At 38.6% G+C, this 23,176-nt stretch overlaps 2 protein-coding genes across 2 annotated transcripts; one reads left to right on the plus strand and one right to left on the minus strand.

Moving 5' to 3' along the window:
* Positions 1 to 2,917: 2,917 nt before the first annotated feature.
* On the minus strand, positions 2,918 to 11,938 carry ap5m1 (adaptor related protein complex 5 subunit mu 1). The gene is made up of 8 exons (XM_028437691.1): positions 11,713 to 11,938; positions 8,584 to 9,244; positions 7,594 to 7,821; positions 7,370 to 7,509; positions 5,682 to 5,767; positions 4,744 to 4,856; positions 4,522 to 4,618; positions 2,918 to 4,454 (listed from the first exon to the last, which is right to left on the minus strand). Exons 1-8 carry the CDS (start codon positions 11,778 to 11,780, stop codon positions 4,372 to 4,374), a joined length of 1,476 nt encoding a protein of 491 aa, XP_028293492.1. The 5' UTR covers positions 11,781 to 11,938; the 3' UTR covers positions 2,918 to 4,371.
* Positions 11,939 to 11,943: 5 nt separating this feature from the next.
* On the plus strand, positions 11,944 to 22,186 carry exoc5 (exocyst complex component 5). Its single transcript, XM_028437690.1, has 18 exons — positions 11,944 to 12,132; positions 13,134 to 13,228; positions 14,201 to 14,348; positions 14,457 to 14,651; positions 15,949 to 16,013; positions 16,152 to 16,180; positions 16,748 to 16,857; positions 16,976 to 17,020; positions 17,098 to 17,238; positions 17,327 to 17,409; positions 17,502 to 17,711; positions 17,780 to 17,927; positions 18,010 to 18,118; positions 19,452 to 19,572; positions 19,672 to 19,758; positions 19,829 to 19,937; positions 20,045 to 20,260; positions 21,249 to 22,186. Exons 1-18 carry the CDS (start codon positions 12,106 to 12,108, stop codon positions 21,435 to 21,437), a joined length of 2,127 nt encoding a protein of 708 aa, XP_028293491.1. The 5' UTR covers positions 11,944 to 12,105; the 3' UTR covers positions 21,438 to 22,186.
* The last annotated feature ends 990 nt before the right edge of the window (positions 22,187 to 23,176 follow it).

Genomic DNA, 23,176 nt, shown 5'->3' on the forward strand with positions numbered 1-23,176 from the left:
AAAATGTACGCAGAAAACGCTCAAGATCACGACAAAAATACATAAAACACTCAAGTTCACAACAAACATACAGAAAAAGATTCTTTATACAACACTGAAATACACAAAATGACTTCAAAAACAAACAAATGACTACAAAAATACACGACAATAGCAGAATGACATAAAAAATTTACAACAATAACAGAAAAAAAATGCAAAATGATATTAAAAATACACCAAACCCTTTGTTATTTCCCGTGTTTAAGCTCAGGTGGATCATTATTCTAAATGCTGACCTAAATGGTGATAATGTGACCCTCAGATCAGACATTCACATAATTGTGGTCCCTTCTGTGATAAATGTTGCCTATCTCTGGTCTGGTACATTTCATGCTTGTATATACAGCACATAATACAAGTATTCATGTAAAAACAAATTCAATTTTTTTATATCAAACAAGAGCACACAACTCAGATTTATACATTGTTTTCTGTGTCACGTTGGTGATGTTTGTCCTGTCACATCAGACAGCTCCAGGTACATTTTCACTCATGCAAAATGTCCTTATCAATGTCAATTCAATCATAATTAATATATGACATAAAACAAACATAACACACACTGCACTACTACCCAGCTTGTCTCCCAATGTGAGCAAAATTATAAGTGTTTTTCATCCTAGTCCTCTGGGCCTTCAGATGGCAGCAGGGGGGCGCAGAAAGATAACACGTCCTTTCACGCATTCACTTAAGAGTCACAAAGTAACCTGTAGGGAGGGTTACCATAGAAACCAAGATTATCATTACAAGAAAGAAGATTGTCAGTTATAAAATCATGGATGTGGGCACGTGTTCATCCCCCAACAAAAGCATTTATGGTTTTTGTTTTCCAGCACCAGAGCAGCTTTTCCAAAACCCCAGGGACAGTTTTTACAATGTTTCTACTATCCACCGGTTTTTTTCCGAGGTTTTTATACACATTTATTTCAGTCATCTAATACAAGCTGTCAGAAACCGTCTAAAACCAGCAAAAAACAAAAGCTAAATGTGTTTTTCCTCATCCAGAAAAATCTCTGCTGGAGCCACCCTTGGAAATCCTGGTTCTACTCTTTTTTTCATATATTTAGTTCTGTGGTAGGACATTACTTTCGATATTATTTAGTGCTTCGTGAATTTCTAATGCTGTTTTATGGAATCTTTTTAATTTAATTTAAAATAAAATTATTTTGTAGTTCTTTATTTTATTTCGTATTATTATGTTTGTTTTTGTAAGCTAGACCGAAAAAAATAATATATATATATATTGGTATTTATTTTTTATTTTTTTACTGTAATAGTATGACCAACTTCCAGTAAAGTTATTAGGAATTTTTATTGACAGTTTACAGTGCAAAACATTGACTGGTTGCTGTTTTCAATGGCATTTAGCTGTTATTTATGTGCTCAAATCGAAATGTTTGGTACAATTTCATTACATAAATAACCTCCGAATTCAAACCATCAATATAGGCACACAAAAAATACATTTATTTTTGCATGAATAAAATAAAAAATAATTTCATGCAGATAAGACGAGGACAGAATAAATATGGATGCGCTCCAAAAACTTTAGAAATCTGAAAGGATCCATGAAACAGAATGATTCAGGTAAGGCCTATTAAAGGAGTGAGGAAGAGGAGGTGGAGTGCATCACTGTTATCAATAATTCACATCATATGTTCCCAGAAAAAATTAAGTTGGGAGCTGGTGAGCAAGACTCTAGAGAGGTAAAATAGAACAAGGAGAGGATTAAGTGAAAACGATAATGGTGATTGCATTAAATCTGTATGTTTCTTTTGAAGTTTGACAAGATATTGTGATATTAAAATGTCGCAAGATGTAATTTTGAAAGTACAAGTGGAACCACACGCTCTAGATTTGAATGGTTTGTTTTTATTGTTTTAATATTCCTATTGTATTGAGTTGAAAAGTTGAGTATTTAGGTTATATGTAAAGAGTTAAAGTCAAATAAAAGCACGGTTTGTTTTGTTACCACATTTTTTTCTTTTTGTTATCACAAGCCCATTATTGTATCATATCGTTATGTCTGTGGATCGTCCCAACTCTACCCAATAGGGATCTCAGATATTAAAAAGCAGTGAATGTATTTACGCAAGAGGAAGACAGTACAAACTTTACAAGCAATAGTTGTATTTATCAGGTGTAACAATGCATTATGGACTCAGTTTTAAGTAGTTATGAATATACATATATATATATATATATGGAGCAGAGACTATTATCTGTGCTATACTGTACCTCTCTAAAATGGAGGGATAACGCCCTCTATTGGTTAAAATGTGTAACTGATGTCAAAAAATACTCTGAAGAAAACTAAAAAAAAAAAAATTTTTAAATTGCCATTTTATTAAAAGATTTTAAACATTTTTTTTTTGTTTAAATAAAAAAGAAGGGGTTTAGCATTTTTTTTGAAACCACACAAAAGCTCATGATTATTTAGGAAACAGGAAACATATGTTCTAATATACTGCTATTCCTGGTGTAATCTCTCTGAAAGCTAATCTTAATATAACTGAGTACAACTCCTTTACGAAGTGAGGTACTTTATTTGGTTTCTTGTGAATTCAATTTGATTAAGGAGTGTATTTTGTTTTCGGCCACTGGGTGTCATTGTTGGGATGAGGGACACAAGGGGACCAGAGTTACTCAGAACTTTATTCTGTGGACAAAAATACATAGAGTCAGGTAGACGACTGCAATATGGTCAGGAAATCATCCATCATATATTTTATTATTATTATTACTGTTGTTTATGGTTTGTTTTTGTTCTTGGCACCGACTACCAAGTTAAATTCAAGTTGTACTGTTTTTAAATAAAAACTTTTCAGATTCTGATAAGTTGGGGGGGGGGGGGGACACACACACATAATATTTATAACTTTTTAATTGTACTTTATTTGTGTGAAAAACCATTTCAGTAAATTTAAGGTACACAACTCCACACTTTTAATGCCGTTCTTTGATTTTAATCTCACTTTAGCTCATATTACAGGGTTTTTAAATGAAGAAATAAATGTTTTTGAAAGAAATAGGGGAAGTATACAAATCTAAAGACCAATGGCGCTGAGGCTTAGCAACACATTAAAACGAATCCATCTACTTAGTGAGCCATTCAATCAACAAAGCAAAGTCTGCCAGTAAGAGGCCACTGGCCGCAGACTGGAGGAGCCAGGCTGACCGCGTATTGGGACACTGAGGAGATTTAGAGTGGCCCAAGTATTCAAAAAAAAACTTCTTCTTTCCAGTTCGCTAGCTACACACATTGGACTTTAAAGCCAAATCATGGCGGCGGCGGTGGTGGGTGGGGGGGGGGTGGGGGAACCCAGAGGTCTCGGTGTCTGCCACTCCACCCTGCTAGATAAAAAGAAGGTGAAGGATGCCGTGTGAGCAATTGGTTCCGATTGACAGAGGATTGGTCATGGTCAGCCTGCTGAGTGGAAATCCACGTGAGAATGTAGCTTTTGGACCAGCGAGGGGCACAAGAGGCCAACGGCAGACAATGAGGCCACTCAGAGGAGTCTGGCCACTGTGGAGAAGAGGGGCACCATCTCCTCTGACTTAACCCTTCATCAGCTTGTTATTATTGGTTCGACTTTAAAAACAACAAGGTGGAGCAAGGGGTTTGTGATCACAGCTAAACGCACAATCATTTCTTCAAATTATTTTGTTTCGCATCAACATTGCTTTAATGAAAACAAAAAACAATGAAAGCTTTACAATAATTGAATTAACTGTGTCCTTTGCCGTCCTTGTGACTTCAGCACCAATTAGGCAGGTTCTGTTCACTCAATAAGAACGACTACTTTCAAGTCTCTGAGGGTCAGCGCTCAATCACAGGCTGGTCGTTGTTGTGTTTGAACCAGTCGACAGAGAAAAGATGTAAAGGAGTGAGGGGTAGAGGGGTAATGGGGGGGGGGAGGGGGGTTGGACAGGTGATTGGTCTGGGTGAAAAAAAAAAAAAACTCCTGCCAGTTCTAAATAAGAGCCTTTTGTAGCCAAGATGTTGGCCAGAGCAGCCTGGCCTTTCACAGCCCGGCCACCCCTCTCCTCCAGACCTTCAACAGCTGATGACAAGACCCCAGCTGCTAATTATCCGGTTGATGGAGAGTCACTGAAGTGGGACTGTCAGAGCAAAGGGTGGCCCTTGTGTCTGCGAGTGGATAATTTGAGGGAGGGCGAGGGCTGTGGAATGAGAAAAACTGGATTACGAGGGCAGGTATTTCTCCTCCAATACAACATCCACAGGAAACAGACGCTCTTCAGTACCAACTTATTTTAATTATTAATTATTGTCTTGGTTTTGCAGTCTCAGCAGGTTTCATTTTTATGCTACATCATCATCGGTGCCGACGATACTGGAGCCGAGCCTGTTGAATTCCATATGAAGTACTCTTTGGACTGAAGTTCTCGAGCTAAAGATAGAAAGTTTCATTTAGAAATGTAAAGTACGATATAAAACCTGGTCTAGGATAATCTTACTTGTTACGATGCGAGGTTTGGCGGAGGAGTAAACCTGCACTGAATGCTGGTCCACACAACACCCAGACAACGTCATGTCAGGAACTTTGAAGTACAGCTGCACGAGGAGAGAAAATATCATGAATCGTTAATATATTTGTGAGCTTTAATGCTGCTTCTTTATATGTTAGAATAAAGCTATGAATACATGAATTAATGCTTTTAATTGTATAAATAGCTTACTTTAATGTAGGCAGTGAGGTTGGCGCAGAGGGGGTCCGAGGGTCCAGATGTTTGTCCTGTAAAGCTGATCCTGCCTTCCAATGTGCACTCACGAGACTTTGGGAATTTTTGTCCTACAAATCAAATAAAAACGTTACAATAAAAAAACCTCAGCAGATACGCACAGAACGTAGTCCCACACTTTGAAAATAACATCAGCAGAATCACTGAGTTGCTTTTTAACACAAGCAAACACCTTAATTTTAAAATAATATGGGGCTACCAAAAATGTCTATTAATAATAAATGAATTTGGTCTTTTATTTAATTATGTACATTTCCTTTTCTTCCTTCCTTTTCTATGTTTTGGTGTTTGTTCTTTTCATTCAATATTCTGGAGCATCTGTTAAAAAAAAAAACGATTCATCCCTGAGATAAACAAAGTATATCTGATTCTGAAAATAAAATACTTCTATTTATATAAATTATATCATTTTAGTATTTTTTTAAACTGTATTTATTCATTTTTATTTATCTATTCTGCACACTTAAAAAAAACAATATATAATATCACAGAAATAGATATATTGCAAAGGAAGAGGCAGAAAGCTCATTGAGCTTAAATAATTGCAATTTATTTTAAAATTAAAACACCACACACAATCTTTACTTTCACTTTCTCAAATATAAATCGAGTTAAAATAAAATGCAGTATAAAAATATCATAGCTGGAGCATATTGTCACTATGTTACAAATACAGAGTTGCCAGGATTAATGCAATAATAACAAACAAGATCAAAAAAATAATTTTATAGAAAAAAAGTCCAGAAATTTGTAAGAAAAAAAGCAATATTTGTATAGTATTGTATATATGTTACCTAGCTGCTGACTGTAACCCTTTTAACTTATATTTTATCCTCTACTGGTAAAATATTTCAGATTTTCTATTAAAGACTCACCGAGGGTCCAAACCAGCCGGTTTTTTTCCTTGGAAACGTCCAGCTGTCCAGAGCTGACCTTCACATCAACACCACCCATCAGATTCCTGAATGACACACAAAGACTCATTTAATCTGAACTGAAACCTGAGAAATAAAACACACTAAAGAAATAGATACAAAAAGGGGAGTAACAAAAAAAACAAAAAAAAAAAGGCATTAGAGAATGTTCAAAAGTGCATGCTCACTTGATTACAAAAAAGCAATTAGAATTGTTAACTTTGTGAACATACAAATGCACTATTCCTTCATTCAAAAATACTAAAATTTTGGGAACTAGTAAAAATTCTGCACAAATCGATTTATTTTTAAAGTGACCCAAAATCAGCTTCCAGCAAATATTCAAAAAATATTTTGTTCGAGAGAAGGAAAGTACAACCTGAGAGGGAATAAGGATCTGAAAAAACAGTACTCTCAACTACTCAAAAAAGTTTGTGTGTGACTAGATGTGGAGTAGATATATGGAATGGTTTAGACAATAATATTAAAGCTTGGAAAAATTTGGTACAGTTCAAAACACTTAATAAAATGTGTTATGCTTCTCAGATTTTTGGTTTTTTTTGTTTTGTTTTTGGGTTTTTTTGTTTTATGGATATTAATTGTGTAAATACAGCATTATAAAATGAAGAAAGAGGGATAGAATTTCTTATAAGTTCTTTGAACTTTGTATTCTTTTTTTCCTGTAATCTATGTTTTATTGATATGCTTCTCAAATGAATAAACTAAATAAAAAAATAAATAAAATTATCTTTTTTGTTATTACTGTTGTGATTGACAGGCAATATGTTCATATTTAATCAAAAATTATTAATTATTAATATTTTTCACTAATAAATTCAATCCTAGGTGTCAGTTAATGATTGTTTTATTCACATTCTAAATAGTGGCGATTAAAAAATAATGATCAAAAAATCTGCTTAAATTTGACATTTCTGTTATGCTATTATCGCTTTAATAACCTGCCTGGCATTTAAAAACATCTTGTTTTTGCTGTTTAAACATCATTTATTAAAAAAAAAATGATGATAAAAATTTGGATTTTGACCATCTTCCTTAAGCCTATCGTACATGTTATGTTATATTATGTATTGTTTATTTCAGACATGAACAATTTCAATATCAAAATTAAAAAATGAAAAATGAAACAAGTAAGGAAGCAATAAATTAAAGTAGCTATGCCTGAAAAAGAGGAGGATGAAGTTTACAGTTAGTTTCTGTTTATGTTGGGCGGGGCTTAGCCTGGAGGCAAAACCACAATTGTCTTCGTTTTTTCTAAACCCAAGTGTCCGCTGGAATCCTATAAAACTTAAATTTACATCCACTAACGTTATTCCTCCTGTTCTGGCACCCAAACACACAACAAGACGACATTCTGTAACAGCTGTAACATTACAAGCCTCTACAGCCTTTAGCCAGCGGCGTTTCCTGTTTTTGCCTCCAGCTAGAGTTGTGACATCACTCGTAACGTGGGCCATTAAGGGGTTCATAGAGTCAGGGCTGTCATTTTACCTGTCCTAAAATGTAAATCCCTTTTACACGATTGGCATTTTAAAAGTAATGGCTGTTAGTCAAAAGTCAGCATGGTTCTTTTTAGCCAAGAGGTAAAATCATGTATCAATCATCTACCAACCTCTTCTTGCAATGTTTACCTGTTAAAGAACGGTAAGTGAGCTTCACAGTAATCAAAGCTGTTCTTCACACTCTCGTGAAGTTTGAGAGTTGCCGTTACATGAAGTTGGTTCTCCTCCTCCTTCAGCTGGTACAAGCCGAGAATGGGAGGCACAGGTACCTGGGAATGAACAGAAATGTAGCGACTGCTTACAAACTGGCCCTGGCCAGTGATATTTAAACTTTTACGTGTTAAAATCAATACCTGAGAAGTGTAGCAACATAATCTGAAAGGCTCGATTGGAGGGGAAAAGGGGAATTTATAAGGGCCAGAGAAAGCTGAGCTGTCACAGTTCTCCACACTGCTGGCTGTTAAGACACTGGAATCCAGTGAAGTGACACAGGGATGAACCAGGATGTCCTGCAGCGGAGAACCATTGGGCGGCAGTGAGAGGGTCACTGTCACATTTGGGAGGACTCCTTCCACTTCACACTGTTGATGGAGAAACAGAAAAGCACAACTTAAGACTACAAGCCCTAATATGAGCTTTAACTTTCCATTAGATCAGGGGTGCCAAACTCATTTTGGTTCAAGGGCCAAATATGGACCAGTTCGATCACAAGTGGGAAGGAAAACAAACAATTCCAACATTAATGTGTCTAAGATTGCACCTCCAGACCCAAATTTTGTCACAGTCATTAAATTGCAACTCACTTTTTTTTCTGAAATGTAGTTTTTCAGAAATAGCTTTTGAAAACACACACACACACACACACACATATCTACATATTTTCTTGTGCAACATGCATTTCACAGCATGCCTGTCAAAAGAAAAGTTTCTTTCAAAATAAAAGAGAAGTCAAACACGAAAGACATTAGTATTTATTTATTTTTGACCAGTTGTCCGTGACCCACCCAGTACAGGTCCACGACCCACTTTTGGGTCCCGACGCGCCAGTTGTGAATCACTGATCTAAACACTTAAATGTCCTTTGATTTATTAATTTTTTTGTAAAAAAATGTTTAATTTGGGGAGATTTTGTGGAATAATTTGAGAAAAGTTGCAGAATTTTGAAAAAATTAGAGTTCTTTCAACAACAATTTAAAATGTAATATTTGGTCATTTATACACAATAATTAATATTTTCTCTCTCATTTTCACTTTCTCCAGCGGGCCGAATTGGATACTCTGAAGGACCAGATTTGGCCCCCGGTCCTTGAGTTTGACACTTGTGCATTAGATGGTCGCCTTACTTTGCATGTAACTCTTCCATAAACATCCCACAGGTCCTGTCTGCTCCTGTTACCGTACTGCATTGAGCGAACCGTTTCGAGCAGTGCTACGCTGACCGTCGCTCTGCCACGGTGGAGGCCCGTCTTCCACGCTGGCTGCTTCTGGATCCCACCAGAAGCTGGGGCTGTGGGGGTAGCAGGTGGCCCCGGTAGTGGTACATCGAGAGGTGTGCCAAGCGGACAAACCTGCAGGAGCACAGAGGGCAACATACCCAGACGGGAGGCCAGCCCTTCACCATCAGGTTTGCTTCCTGAGCCAAGAAGGAAAGTCTGCAGGCCTGCCAAAAACGTGAGACCCTGTGAGACCGACAGCAGGGTGGCCAGAGGTGGCCGTGGCTCTGGAGGGACATCGACTAAAGGAAGGCAAGCCAGAATCAGAGGTCCTTGTAAGAGAGCCAACACGGGCCAGAGTAACTCTTTTCCAGAAGCATCGACACGTAGCTCCAAGAATGGAGGACGAGGGCGATTAAGGCAATCATCTCTGAGGGCTACATAAGGCTTATCCGGGTCTGAAAGTCCCAGCTCTATTAGCAAGAGCTGCAGGACCACACTGTCCTCTGGGACGGCCACATATGATGAACCTGCCATCCTCTTTGCCCGATGTTCCACTGTAGAAAACCTCCTGCAGGAAGACACAAACCATTAAAAAAACAAGACTATTTACCTAGGATACAAATGTGACAGAACTTGTCAGAAGATTTAGACATTTTACTTTTTTAGAGAGCTTAATGGCTTTGTGCTCAAACTCCAGTTCCTAATGTTTGTTTTTGAAATCCAATTCTTCATTTAGAGCAGTGGTTCCCAACCTTTCTTGTCTTGTGTACCCCTTTCACTCAAATGTGTTTATGATTCTCCAAAAGTAGAACATAACACAACTGAATATTCAAAGCAAGTCATTTTATTTCATCTTCATAAATTTAACAATTAATATTCAGGCGTTATCTTCTTATTTAACTCAAATTAAACATCAAATTATGTTTCCTTCAAGGCAATAAAAATGATAAATATAAGAAATTATAGTATAGTAAAGTTTGTATTATGAATACTATATTATTAATACTAATGTATCACGATTAAATTGTTATTAAAGAAAAATAATAGTTGTCCCCTTTAAACAGGCATTTAAATTTTAAAAACAAGTCATAGCGCACACGTGCCATTTTATTGACGGACAAATGAAATGACTGAGAATATTTTTTATTATCTTGGAAATAAATATTTTTATTTTTCCACGTACCTCTAGGGGTATGAGTACCCCTGGTTGGGAAACACTGATTTAGAGTGTTTTTATGTGGGTATTAATTAACTAGGGCTGGGCGATATGGATCAAAACTTATATCTCAAAATGGCAATATACAATATAAATCTTGATCATTTTAATTCAAATAAAGTCTGACCAGAAAAACAATTCAGGGTTAAATTTGCTGATGCAAAATGCCACACAGGCATATTTATTAACAAACAGTTGCACAAAATGTGCCACTTTGGGGGTTTTTTTCCTATAAAAGGACAGCATGTGTGAGTGAGTTCTGTATTGTGGCTTGTTTAGGGGAAGGTATGGATTATAACCAGTGTTGGGAACGTTACTTTAAAAAAGTAATTACTTATAGTTACTCACTACTTGTTCCAAAAAGTAACGGAGTTAGTAACTGGATTACTCTATCATAAAAGTAACTCATTACCAAGTAAAGTAACTATCTGGGTTACTGTTAAAAAAAAAAAAAAAGTTGCTATGTGTCAAAGAATTCAGATTTTTTTTAGGTGCGTGTGTTGTGAGGTGTTTCATTAAATTCGAGTTGCTTACAACGGATGTCGACAAAGTCTTCTCTCCTGGATATAATGAACATTTCACATACACGTTCTTGCCTTTGACCACAATTAATTTAAAGTAGTGTTTGTATCGCCACCTTAAAAATGCCAGCTTTTCATCAGATTGCTCCACGCTCACCATCACTGCTGCTTCATCAAATCTGTAGCGTGTGTGTGTCGCGTGTGCTGGCACGTGTAACTGCTTTTCATGCTGTTCTGAGAAGTATCAAATGCAGTATTGTAATTATTTATATCGCCAAAATAGGAAACTCGATACATCTTCAATCTCGATAATATACTGTATCTCCCAGCCCTTGTATTAACACTGCAGCATTGCAGTTTTGCTGAATAAAGAAATACATTGTTTGTGTGAGATGAAGGTTAAAAAGGTGGTGGCTATGCTCTGCTAGTTTCAAATGTTTTAAATGTAAATAACAAATTAAAAATTGGAAAAATCTAAACTCAACCTTTAACCTTGAGGCAACTGCTTGATCAACAAAGTATTTTAATAAATAAGTGTTAATTAAAAAAAAAAAAGGAAATGATTTATACAGAATTTTTGGTCACAAAATAATGGAATATACTTCCAAAAAACTTCCAATTACCCAACCTTCAAAGCAGTTCTCAAAAATTAGTTGAAAACAAACCAGTCATGCACTGATACATAATATTGCACTTTTTTCTTGGGCTCTTTTAACTCCTGGCTGTTTTTTTTTTTTTAATTGTAAAAAGCATATGTGGTATCATCTTTTCTGTCGTCAGTCAGTTTAATGTTTGTCTCATTATGTTAAATGCTATATTGTTCAACTGTAAGTTATATCAGGTTTATCTGCCTTAGGACAAAGGATGACATTTAGCTTTTGTGCTAACTCCGGATGCGGTTTGATGACACAATGATTAATATGTAATGTCCTAATTCTAAAAAAAAAAAAAAACATTTTATCTTCAAAAGCTTCAAATGTGATACAATGTGTTAATAATAACAACAATATAGACATTTGCTTTGTTCTCATTTTCTTTACTTAAATATTTAACTATTAAAAATCCACCTTAATTGTTCAAGCTAAGCAACTGGACGTGTTTGGTCCGCGGACCATATATATTACGCCCAGAGTGAGTGGGCATATCGAGTTGATTAATACAGGTAGTAATCGGGTTTGTGACCATTTTCGTTTAAACTTCCAATTTAACCTTTTGTGACACGTGCATAAAACATACCACACTGATCGATGGAGTGTTTTTTTTTTTTTTTTTCCCGATGAAAATAATCAATAATCAAACCTTGAGAAGCGTGTAGTTGCATTTCGTCCTTTGTCGTGGGAAATAATCCACAAAGCACGAAAAGTCATTGGTCCCGTTGTTATAAATCCGTTAACACACCAGGCAGCTTTAATAGCCACATATATTTACAAGTTTACGGTGTTTACTATCGGATCTTGGTGCTACGTGTTGTTCACTTCCTGGTCACGTTACTGTCAGCCAACGAGCAGGGCCCTGCGCATGCGCACTATGACGCAGCTGTCCCCACCCTGGTCTCCCACACAGGAAGCAGAGCACCAGCAGCTAGCTGTCAACAAAGGGCGAACACTACTATATACACCACATCCATGTAGGAGTCTACAGCGTCCAGCTCCGTACTATTCCCTTCACAGCTTTGATAGCTGATCGGAGAACATGGCAACGACGGCTCAACTGTTCGAGGTAAAAAAAATAAAAATGAAAAAAAGACTGCAGTAGCGCAAAGCAGCTACCAGACGAGCTAGTTGGCTAATTGTCATTGCATTAACGTATTTAACACAATTGACTTTAACTACCTTTACAAATTTGCTTTTCTTAATTGCCTGAGCATAATGTGTACAATATGTATTTGTACATGATGATAAAAGTTAGGGTACACAACGCACAGGTGTTGTAGTTTGACTGGTGTCCGTTTTAGCAAGTGACTGGCGTTCTACTGCATCCTGCTCAGGGGAACTAATGGAATGCAGAGAAAATGGAAATAATAGGTAGTTTTAACCATCCAAATGTTTTACTTAATCCTGATTTTGTGTTTAAGTATGTGTTTAGATTGGATAATAGTTGGGCGCTTACGATCTATGGTCACAATGGCTGACACTGATAAGAACTGCAGAGGCGGAGCATCACTGTTGTCAAACATAGGTCACAAGTTCATCTTAACTACAAGTCACACTGACAGTATTAAATATAGCAAACAATGCAACGATGATAGCATATTTAATCTAACATCAACCAGTAAAAGTCTATTTCAGAAGTGTCTGATTCCTACCTCTTTTCATTCATGAATAGTGAGGTCTATAAGAATTTTAAGATGCAATATACTGTTTTATTGTTATTTGATTTTATACTGTTTTTGAGTTGTCATTTACATGATCAAAGCACATACAGAAATCATTAGTCATTCACACCAATCATACCGGGGTGGTGGTAAGCTACACTTTAGCCACAGCTGCTCGCTCTGGGGCATACTGACAGAAGCATGGCTGCCCCTCTGACCACCACCAACATTCACAATGCACAATTCACACCCATTCACCTGAGGCAATGTGGGTAAAGTGGACTCAACAACAGGATTGACAGCAGGATTTGAACCCACAACCCTTTGGTTATAAGATGACCCATTCTACCACTTAGTCATTTTGAGAAGATCATCCTTCACTCTAAGATCTTTCTTCTTTCTTTAGGAGCCATTTGATGCAGATGAATACATTGAGAGGTTGGCCTGGAGGACTCCTGGAGGAGGCTCCAAAGGAGGGGCTGAAGCTTTTGACCCAAAAAAGTAACAAACAAATGCCTTTGCTTCACATGTGCACCACATAGCTAAGATAACTATCTTATCCTGGAATAATGTTTTTTCTATTTCAAACATTTTTTCTTTAAATTTGTATATTAGTTTACTATTTTTATTTTAAGAGGCCATGCGCCTAAATAGTAAGATGATTCAAACTTGATCTGTGATATACATCCAGTAAACTAATACATTTTGTGAAATAAAATGCGCCAAGAAGACTTTAAAGAAGATTTGCAGTAAATAAATATTTCATCTGTCGCTGCTGGTTATAATTGGTTAAAAAAGCCACTCTTTTTAAATGTATTGACGAAAACGATAATATATATTTATATATATATGTTTGGAAATCCCTGGCATGTTGGTTGTGATGTTTACTCTATAGGGATTGGGTTGCATCTCGTAAGCAAAAATGCCAGCGCAGTTTAACCATACTGTAGATCCATCCTCCCTTATCTTCTGCTTCTGCTAAAGTGTTGCCACCTCTTTGGAAGCTCTTAGCGAAGAGTCAAAGACAACATATCTGTGGAGGCCACCATACTGAGTCACCAGCCAAGGAATGAGTGTCTGTTAGAGAGGGATGGTTTGTAGATGTCTTTAAGCTGTAGCCACTGCTGAGGGAATTAGTCAGGAGATTATACACTCATCATTTTAGGATGTTTCCTGCTCTGTTGAAATGTGGTGCTGACTTTGAACATTTGCTCTGCACGTCCTGATGATGACACTTAAAATGCAGCTGACGAAGCTGCTAGCCTTCACAGCTTCTTAAATCTGGAGACCCAGGAATTAAGCATTATTCTGTAAATATTAGCTGTAACTGTTGGGTCAGTGGGACATATTTATCACTGTAGTACCCAATCATTTCCACAAGATAAAAAAAGTTTTTGCCCTAATTAGCTGGGCGTTTCTTATCATGGGTTTATTAATGCACTAATTTGAGATGCCGTCTTTCAAATTTGAAAGGTTGTTGGAGGAGTTTGAGAACCACATCGAGGAGCTGAAGCAGTTAGATGAGAAGATCCAGCGGAAGGTGGAGAAGCTGGAGCATCAATGTCATCGAGAGGCCAAGGAATTTGCACACAAAGTACAAGACTTGCAGAGAAGCAACCAGGTGCGTTTTTATTGCGAAACAATATAAATTATTGCTTTATAATGTGGATTTCCTCATTAATAACACTAACAACACCCACTTTTTTTTCCAATCATTTCTTCTACTCAGGTGGCCTTTCAACATTTCCAAGAGCTGGACGAGCACATTAGCTACGTAGCTACTAAAGTTTGCCACCTCGGCGACCAGCTGGAGGGTGTGAACACGCCTCGTCAGAGGGCGGTGGAGGCGCAGCGTTTAATGACTTACTTTAACGAGTTCCTTGACGGCGACCTACGCAGTGATGTATTTAATAACCCAGACAAGGTTAGTGTGATGATGCACTGTGTGTTTCTTGTGTGATTGTGTGTGTGTTCATTGATGAGGGCCCCCACTATGATACTGCTGGAGGTGAGAATGAACAGGATTAGGAGGTAAACCATCCATATTAATTTGTCAAGTTTATCCCTTTAGTTTGATCCCTCGGCTAATTTGGATTAATAAACTGTCATTTGCTGTCTGACAATAGTGGGCTGATCGACTAACATGGATGTTACCATGCTCGTGTCAAACCTAATTACTTTACTGTAGGTTGTCTTGGAGTGGGACGTGTTGCTTTTTTAAAGTTTTGTTTTGCACTACAGTATGAGTGTCTAGCTAAGACTGCAAACCTCAGGGCATCATCACACTTTTAATGATTTCCTCATGCTGATGCACGACCAGTCGCCTCTAAAAGTTTGATTCTGTCAGCAGAGAGATTGGGATGCTTCCGATGAATTCCCGTTAGCAGGATTGTCATTAGTGGATGTAGGGAGGTGAGTTTGAGGGTCAATCCCACAGACCAAAGCTGTAGATGGAGCTAGTTTTCGAGAAAGGCATGCAGAAATATCTGGCCGGATTCCTTTTCTGAGCATACCTCCAGACGAGAGGGAAAGAGGAAAGCTGCAAGTGAATAGCTGAAGGGGGGATGGCTTTGCTAATCCTTCTGAAAGGGAGGGCTGGGCCGCCAGCGTGGAGACAAGTGCTGCTAAACCCTGACTGCAGGGAGACGGCTACATTACTTACATGGGATTTAGCTAATCTTAGCTGGGGGACAGATACTTAGAAAACCTTTGCCGAGCAGAAAGGCTGGATCCTCCTCACGGGAGCAGAGTAATGATGTTAGCTGAGGCAGGCATCTGCGGGAACAGAGGAGTTGCGGACGGTGGGCCTTTCGTCGGTCTGAGGCTTTTTCAGCCGGCGTTTATGTCAGAAGGGGAGAGAGGGGGTTCTCGACAAGGCCCCCCCTTTTTTTTTTTGACAGATATCCCTGGCCGGACAGATTATTGAAGTCGATTTAGACTCCTGTGGGATTACAGCCTATTCAGAAAAGGCATGCCAATAAAGAGTATGATATGCTGCTAAGTCAGGACTGCTGCTGTTTGCTGCTGTGCCCAGGTGAGCACAGCCCGTCTGTTATCAGCTCCCTGTTCAACACGAAGAGGTGGAGGAGGGCTGCTCTAAGATGATGATCCTCCCAGGGGGAGATGCTGCCAGCGGCCTGCCCACATTCTGTCTGAATGTCCACCTCACATAGTCCTGCTGTGCTCACCTGACACATCTCTCCCCCTCTTTTTCCCTTCAGATTAAAGAGGCTGCTGATATCATTCAGAAGCTGCATCTCATTGCCCAGGAGCTGCCATTCGACAGGTGAGTCAGGCACCCTGGAGGCAGCTTTGAATGAAAGGAAAATGTTGTACTAGATTGTAAGTTACACTTTACAATTAAAAAAGGAAGATTTAAAGTTATTATAAAAAGGCTCTTTTAACTTATTTTTTGTTTTTCTAGGTTTGCTGATGTCAAGGCAAAAATTGCAAGTATGTCTATTACAAACCTCATCACATAGTGTTTGAACATCTTTACTCTGAATTAAATGTTTGTAATCATTACCTCTACCAAGAAGGTAATATTTACACAGTTTTATTTACTGTATTTGTTTGTTTGTCTGACTTTTAGCAGGATTACGTCCAAAGTACTTAACAAATTTTGACAAAATTTCAACCAAAGACAGATCCTATAGGATAGAAGATTCCATAAAATTTTGCAGTGGATAACATAAAATCCTTATCCTCATTCTTGAATAAATTAATAAAAATAATCTTCATTGGTTTGTAATTGACTGATCTTTATGAAATTGGACTCAGTTATGTTGGGTTGGTTTCTTAATTACCTTACAGAGTTTCATCCAGATCAGATCCAGATTGCACATTTTATCGTGATTTTTCCAAAAAAATGGGTGTGCCCATACATTTGGACCTCCTGTATGGTTATTAATGGGGATAGAAGTTTCTTCCCAAGCCTTTAAAGTGTGAATGATCATGGTTCCATGATCAGGATCACTGATCAGGTATACTGTTTTTGTGGTTGTTTTTTTTTTCCTTAAGGTAAATACCATGATCTTGAGCGACAGTTAATTCAGGAGTTCACTGCAGCCCAACGAAGGGGGGAGATTGGGCGTATGCGCGAGGTTGCATCTGTCCTGTTACATTTCAAGGTGAGTAAGATACGAGTTCTGATTCAAATTTGAGATTACAATGGTAGCGTTACGACATAGAATGCTGCACAGCAGAAAGTGGAAATTTAAGGAACTTAACTTTGTCTTTTCATATAAGGGATATGCACACTGCGTGGATGTCTATATCAAACAGTGTCAAGAAGTGAGTATTGATGTCTTCTCTTCAAGTTTGATTTCTCAGAAAGCATGCTAACATCATGTGTTGGGGTGTTTTTACAGAGTGCCTACCTCAGAAACGACGTGTTTGAAGACACGGCAAACCTCTGCCAGAGGGTGAACAAGCAGGTGGGCGAGGTCTTCAGCAGTCCAGAGACTGTCATGGCCAAACTCATCCAGAACATCTTTGAAAACAAACTGCAGGTAGTTTTACTTCATTAAACATGTTTTTTTAAATCAAGTTCTGACTTGATTTGTTTTCTAACTTATTTCCCTGGCTTTGGGTCTGCAGGCACATGTACGGGAAAAACTGGACGAGACTCGACACTGTGATATAGAACAGTACCTCAAGAACCTCTACGACCTTTACTCCAGGTACTTTGCCCGATGCGTTGTCATCGCCTCCAATTACGATTTGTGATTTGTGTTTTATTGTTTTTAAAGTTAAAATTTGTAACTTTTTTCAGGACAACGCTGTTAGCCACAAAGCTGACGGAGTTCAACCTGGGCTCAGACAAGCACACCTTTTTGTCCAAACTGATAAAGAGCATATTTTCCTCGTACCTTGAAAGTTATATTGACATGGAGCGAGAATACCTTCGAACACGGGGAGCATTGATTCTACAGCGATACTATGACTCCAAGAACCACCAGAAACGTCCGATCGGCACTGGCAGGTAGGAACTCCATCACTTAGGCATGTTGTTATGTTGAGAAAAGGTTGAATGTTTCTGGTTCTCTAAAGCATTCAGGACCTAAAGGAGCGAATAAGACAACGCACCAACCTTCCCCTTGGCCCCAGTATCGATACTCACGGAGAGACTTTCCTGTCCCCTGAGCTGGTTGTCAACCTGTTGCAAGAAACACGCCACGCGTTTGAGAGATGTCACAGGGTAAAAGCATCTGTGCATTTTTGGCCGTCGTGTGTTTAGCTATGAAACGTTAAACGTGTATTTTTCTAATGTTGCACCACAGCTTTCCGACCCTTCCGACCTGCCAAAGAATGCCTTCTCAATCTTCCTGCTGCTCGTGGACCATCTGTGCGTGGAGCACATAGACTATGCACTGGAAATCGGCCTCTCAGGTACGTCAAACCAAAATTAATATTTATTCAGAAACACATACAAGGGCAGAATCAGGCGGCTCACACAGTTTATGGTCTGACTCATCATACAGGCTCAGACTGAACCCAGAAATTAAACAATCTAACACAGAATCATAAAAGGAGTTTTTTTTTAGTCCTAACTAAATGAGTATTAACACACTCACTACTGTCCTGCAGGTTCAAATTAGTTTGTCTTACTTTGTATATTTAAGCCCACATAAGGTCACATGTATTACACATATCAGCCAAAATAAAACTAATGTCACACACCTAACCAAAGCAACGTAAGAGGATTTAAAAGATTTTTTGACTCTTGCTTCCTCAATGAGATAATCTACCCAGCAATAACTTGTTCCTGTTGAAGCAAAACATTAAAACTGCATGTGACAAAAAAGTAAATACGTTGCTTTTCATTTAATACTAGAAAAAAAAAAAATTCTAATTAACTTTTGATTGAATTTCTTTGATCATTGTTCCAGAATTTGTTTAATGTTTTTTCTGTGTTTTTTTCTCTCAAATTAAGTCACAAGGAGTAAATGACCCACAAGGATAAAAGTAAGCTGTCAGTGGTCATATTTTATAATAATAATAGTATTAATAATAAATTTGAGCACAAAGAAGAAGAAAAAACATTTCTTTTTATGCTCATGTTTAGCAAGGCCCTTCTCGCACCCCTCCTGCTACATCACAACCCCCAGTTTGGAAACCACTTGGATAAATGATCTGAGCAAAAATATTGTGATTTAGTGAACAAAAAAAAAAATTATATTATATTGGTATTGTCTAACTAAAAGAGCTTAATTTTAATGTCCCAACCCTTCATCTCCAATTCCTGTGAGAATTCTAAGTTTACGTAAAATTTTAGACTCAACAAATTGTTTGATTTTTCCACATGCCTTAAAAACCGTTATGGATTACTGCATTAAGGAAAATTACCTGTATTTATCCACTGTGATATCTGAGATTAGGAAGAAACCGTTTTATTACTTGTTATTTTGCGCTTTTTAGCACCAAAACAATGAAATATCGAGACTACCTCTCTCTCTTTTACCCCCCAATTTCTTTATATTAGTTGTGTAGTTTAGCAAGAACATGACAGCTTATCATTCATTATTTCCTCATCAGTTACTGCTAATCAAAGATGATGAATCATTATTATGACTTGTGTATGATGAATCTAACCCTAGTTCATTTGTTGTTGCGATCATACAGACAGGCTGTCGTGTTTTTCCTGCTTCATCTGAAATCGTTTCACTCCCGTCATCATTTATCGCCTGAATTATTTTCCCTTCCTCTTTTTCTCATTTCGTAGCAATCCCTTCATCTGATGCCAAGAATGCCAACCTGTATTTCCTGGATGTGGTTCAACAGGCAAACTCCATTTTCCACTTGTTTGATAAGCAGTTCAATGACCAGCTTATGCCCCTCATTAGGTCAGTTAAGAAGGAAACATTTGACTCTTGGATGTTTTAGATTTTTGTCTTACATCTTTAAAATGTCTTCTTTTTTTTTTTTCTGTAATTGGCCTACAGTTCATCTCCAAAGTTAGCTGAGTGCTTACACAAGAAGAAAGAAGTCATCGAGCAGATGGAAGTGAAACTGGACACAGGCATTGATAGGTCAGTCACATTTAGAGCTGCACTCATGTGAGATGGACTCTGAATGATTTTGTTTTTCTCTCACACACAGAACGCTAAACTGCATGGGGGGTCAGATGAAGCACATTTTAGCCACGGAGCAGAAAAAGACTGATTTCAGGCCCGAGGATGAAAACAACGTCATGATTCAGTACACGACAGTAAGAGAGAAAAGGCCTTGCATGCACGTGCACAGCATGTTTCTTTTTATATAAACGTCTATTAAGCGTTTTGCCAGTGTATAAAGATCCCTTTTCTCTCTTGGCAGGCCTGCTCCAAAGTGTGCGTCTACGTCAGTCGGCAGGTGGAGCACGTGAGGAAGTCAATGGACGGGAAGAATGTGGACACAGTGCTGACAGAGTTGGGCGTTCGTTTCCACCGGCTCATCCACGAGCATCTACAGCAGTACAGCTACAGCTCCATGGGAGGCATGCTGGCCATCTGCGACGTGGCTGAGTACCGACGGTGCGCCAAAGACTTTAGGGTGAGTGGGGGAGAAGGGACGCGCCGGTGAACGGGCAGACATGGCTCAGCTTATAGAATCTCCTTCTTTGAAATGTTACCACATAGAAGAAATACAGTTTCAATAGACTTTAAAATAAAAAAGTATTTGTTGTTTGTTTGTTAGCAGTTTAAAGTACTCAATGGATTTTGACGAGATTTTAACCAAAGCTAGACCTTCTGCAATGGAAGATATCCAATACATTTTAGAGGAGATCTGGATCAATATACTGATTCTGGATCAGTTTAGAAAATTTTAAAATCTCTATCTTGTAAGTTATGTTTTTAGTTGCTAAGAAAGTCTAGAGATGGCTTCTTATATTTATGACTAATGATGGTATAACCTGTTTTTTGTCCTACAATTGTTTCTTCCAACTAAATATATATATTTTTTTCCTTTAAATCACACGTGTCAAACTCAAGGCCCAGGGGCCAAATCCGGCCCTTTAGAGCATCCAATTCGGCCTGCAGCAGAAAGCAAAAAAGTCAAAGAAACCATGAATCATTATTTAAATTACGAGTTAATTCAGTTGTAAATATTTCAGCTTGGTATCTCCAAAATAACAAATTCATTGAAACTCCACACTATTTGCAGGGCTCACATTTTCCTCATGCGTATATCACATGATGGCAGTCATTGTTAATTTCCCAAATCCTGCCATTTTCTTCAAATTATTTTACAAAATTACATAACAATTTGTCACAAAACCAATAAAGATCTTGTAGGGACTGATATCTGTCTCTTGTGGCTTTGATATTAATAGTGCCATACATATTTTGAATTTTATTTATATGTGGAAGTGCCAACTAGAGCACAGTAATGAATAAATTATGAATTTTCCCGCCTAAAATCTGCAGCCCACTTAAGACAAACTGCTCTGTATTTGGCCATTGAACTAAAATGAGTTTGACATCCCTGCTCTAAATAGATCAAACTTCCAATTGATTCCTATTTTTGCATCTGCCCACAGGTTCCCCTCGTGTTGCAGCTCTTCGACACACTCCACGCCCTCTGTAACCTCCTCGTCGTCGCCCCTGACAACCTAAAACAGGTGTGCTCAGGTGAGCAGCTCACCAACCTGGACCGAAATCTCCTGCACGCCTTCGTCCAGCTCAGGGTGGACTACCGCGCAGCCAGACTGGGCAGACACTTCAGCTAATGACTGCTGCCCCCCTTCTCCTCTCCACCCCACCCCCTGTGCAGTAAACAACGCTTTGATGAGATGACGCACCTTTCAGATATCTCGTACCATTTCAGATAATGCTGTGGTCCTGGGAAGGTTTTGTGCATCATGAGGTCTGAAGAAACGTCCCTGATCCTTGAATGTGGGAAATGTGCATTTTACCTTTTTTTGTTTTTGGTTTTTTTTTTTCAAGTGGAAGAAAGCAAAATCTCAATTTCAGATTTGTTTTTAATTACTAATCAATCACCAAACCTTGTGGCAAAGATATCTGATATATTGTCATTAAAATGTACTATCGTGATTTACATAATAATGTAACTAAATTCCTTATTTTAATGTGCCAAATATGTTAATTGTGGCCACATATGTGCACAGGAAATGCCCCTAAAGCTGCTTTAAAGGGAAATACTCGACGTCATAGCGGTAAAGGCAGACCTACGATGGTGTCGGCCTTGCCGGACATAGGATGAGGCTGTGTCTGGCTATGGGAGACACATATGACCACCTCCCACCTCTGCACCCTCTGACTCTTGACCACAAAGCCAAAGTCAAGAAGCCGACACAGAGGAGTGTGATCTGAGCTATGAACGGGTCTGAGAACCTCTCTGGAGCTTTTGGGTGGTCACCCCCCACCCCATGGCTCATATGATTGGGGTGATGGGTCACTGAGTATGCGTCACTGTAATTGCACAGATCAACACTTGCTCATCCAGTGGTGCACACAGTCTAAAGACATTGTTTGCCTGATCTGCAGTGTTTCTGGGTCAGGTAACAAAGGCACATTGACCTCTGATGATTAGGGAAACAAACTAGAAGGGACTTCTTCACACAGGGCTTATTATCAGTCGACTGCTCGGGAATGAATAAGGATCTTCTCCTTGATGCCTGAAAACTGTCTACCACAAAAAAGCTGCTCCATCTGTACTGCTGTTTACCTTAATTAGTGACTGAATAAAAGTTATTGAATTTTAAATCTGTCCGCTTTGAGAATATTTGAGGCGCGCCGAAAAGTTGGGCCATTTGTCACTTTCAAAGAGAGAATGAAACAGTCCTTTTTTTCCCTCTATAAAAGTCATCAAGTATTCATGAGAATTCTTGCCACTAGTGTAAAGTTCTTTCTTAGACCTCAGGAAGTCAGCGGAGCTGCAGGGGATTAGATATCTATGAGTTGATGAATTGTGTGCGCTAGTCATGGACTGGGGAAGAGCTGAGGAGATAGAGACGGCTGAGAGCTCAGTTCCAGCCCCGGCTGGTTAGCGTTGTGTAGAAGGTACACACAGTGCTGTGCAAGTTCAAACAACATAATTAATTAGGCTAATATTAATATTATCAATGCCACACAAATTCAATTCACTCTGCCCTAATCACAACTGGATAGCTTGTAAAAATTATTTTGTTAGGCCCTGATGCAAACACTGGGTCTTTTCCAAACATTTGGAAACTATTTGTTTTCGGAGCGATTAATGTGCGTGGCACGGGGAAAGGGTTGGCGGAGCCAAGCCAGGCCAGAGACGATAACTGGTGTGGAGATGGAGGCAGAGGCGTAGCTGGGCCTCAGGGACCTCCAGCACGGGCACAGGGAGGAGGGGGAGGGCTGTGGTTTACGGGGTGGGTGTTTGAGCAGGTGGAGGGGATTAACAACACTGTCAACACTGGAGAGCTGGATAAGACTGTCCTCTCTTACACGTCGGTTTGAGCAGAGCTCACATTCAGAA

Source organism: Gouania willdenowi, chromosome 22 (assembly GCF_900634775.1).
Source record: "Gouania willdenowi chromosome 22, fGouWil2.1, whole genome shotgun sequence".
NCBI classification, from domain to species: domain Eukaryota; kingdom Metazoa; phylum Chordata; class Actinopteri; order Blenniiformes; family Gobiesocidae; genus Gouania; species Gouania willdenowi.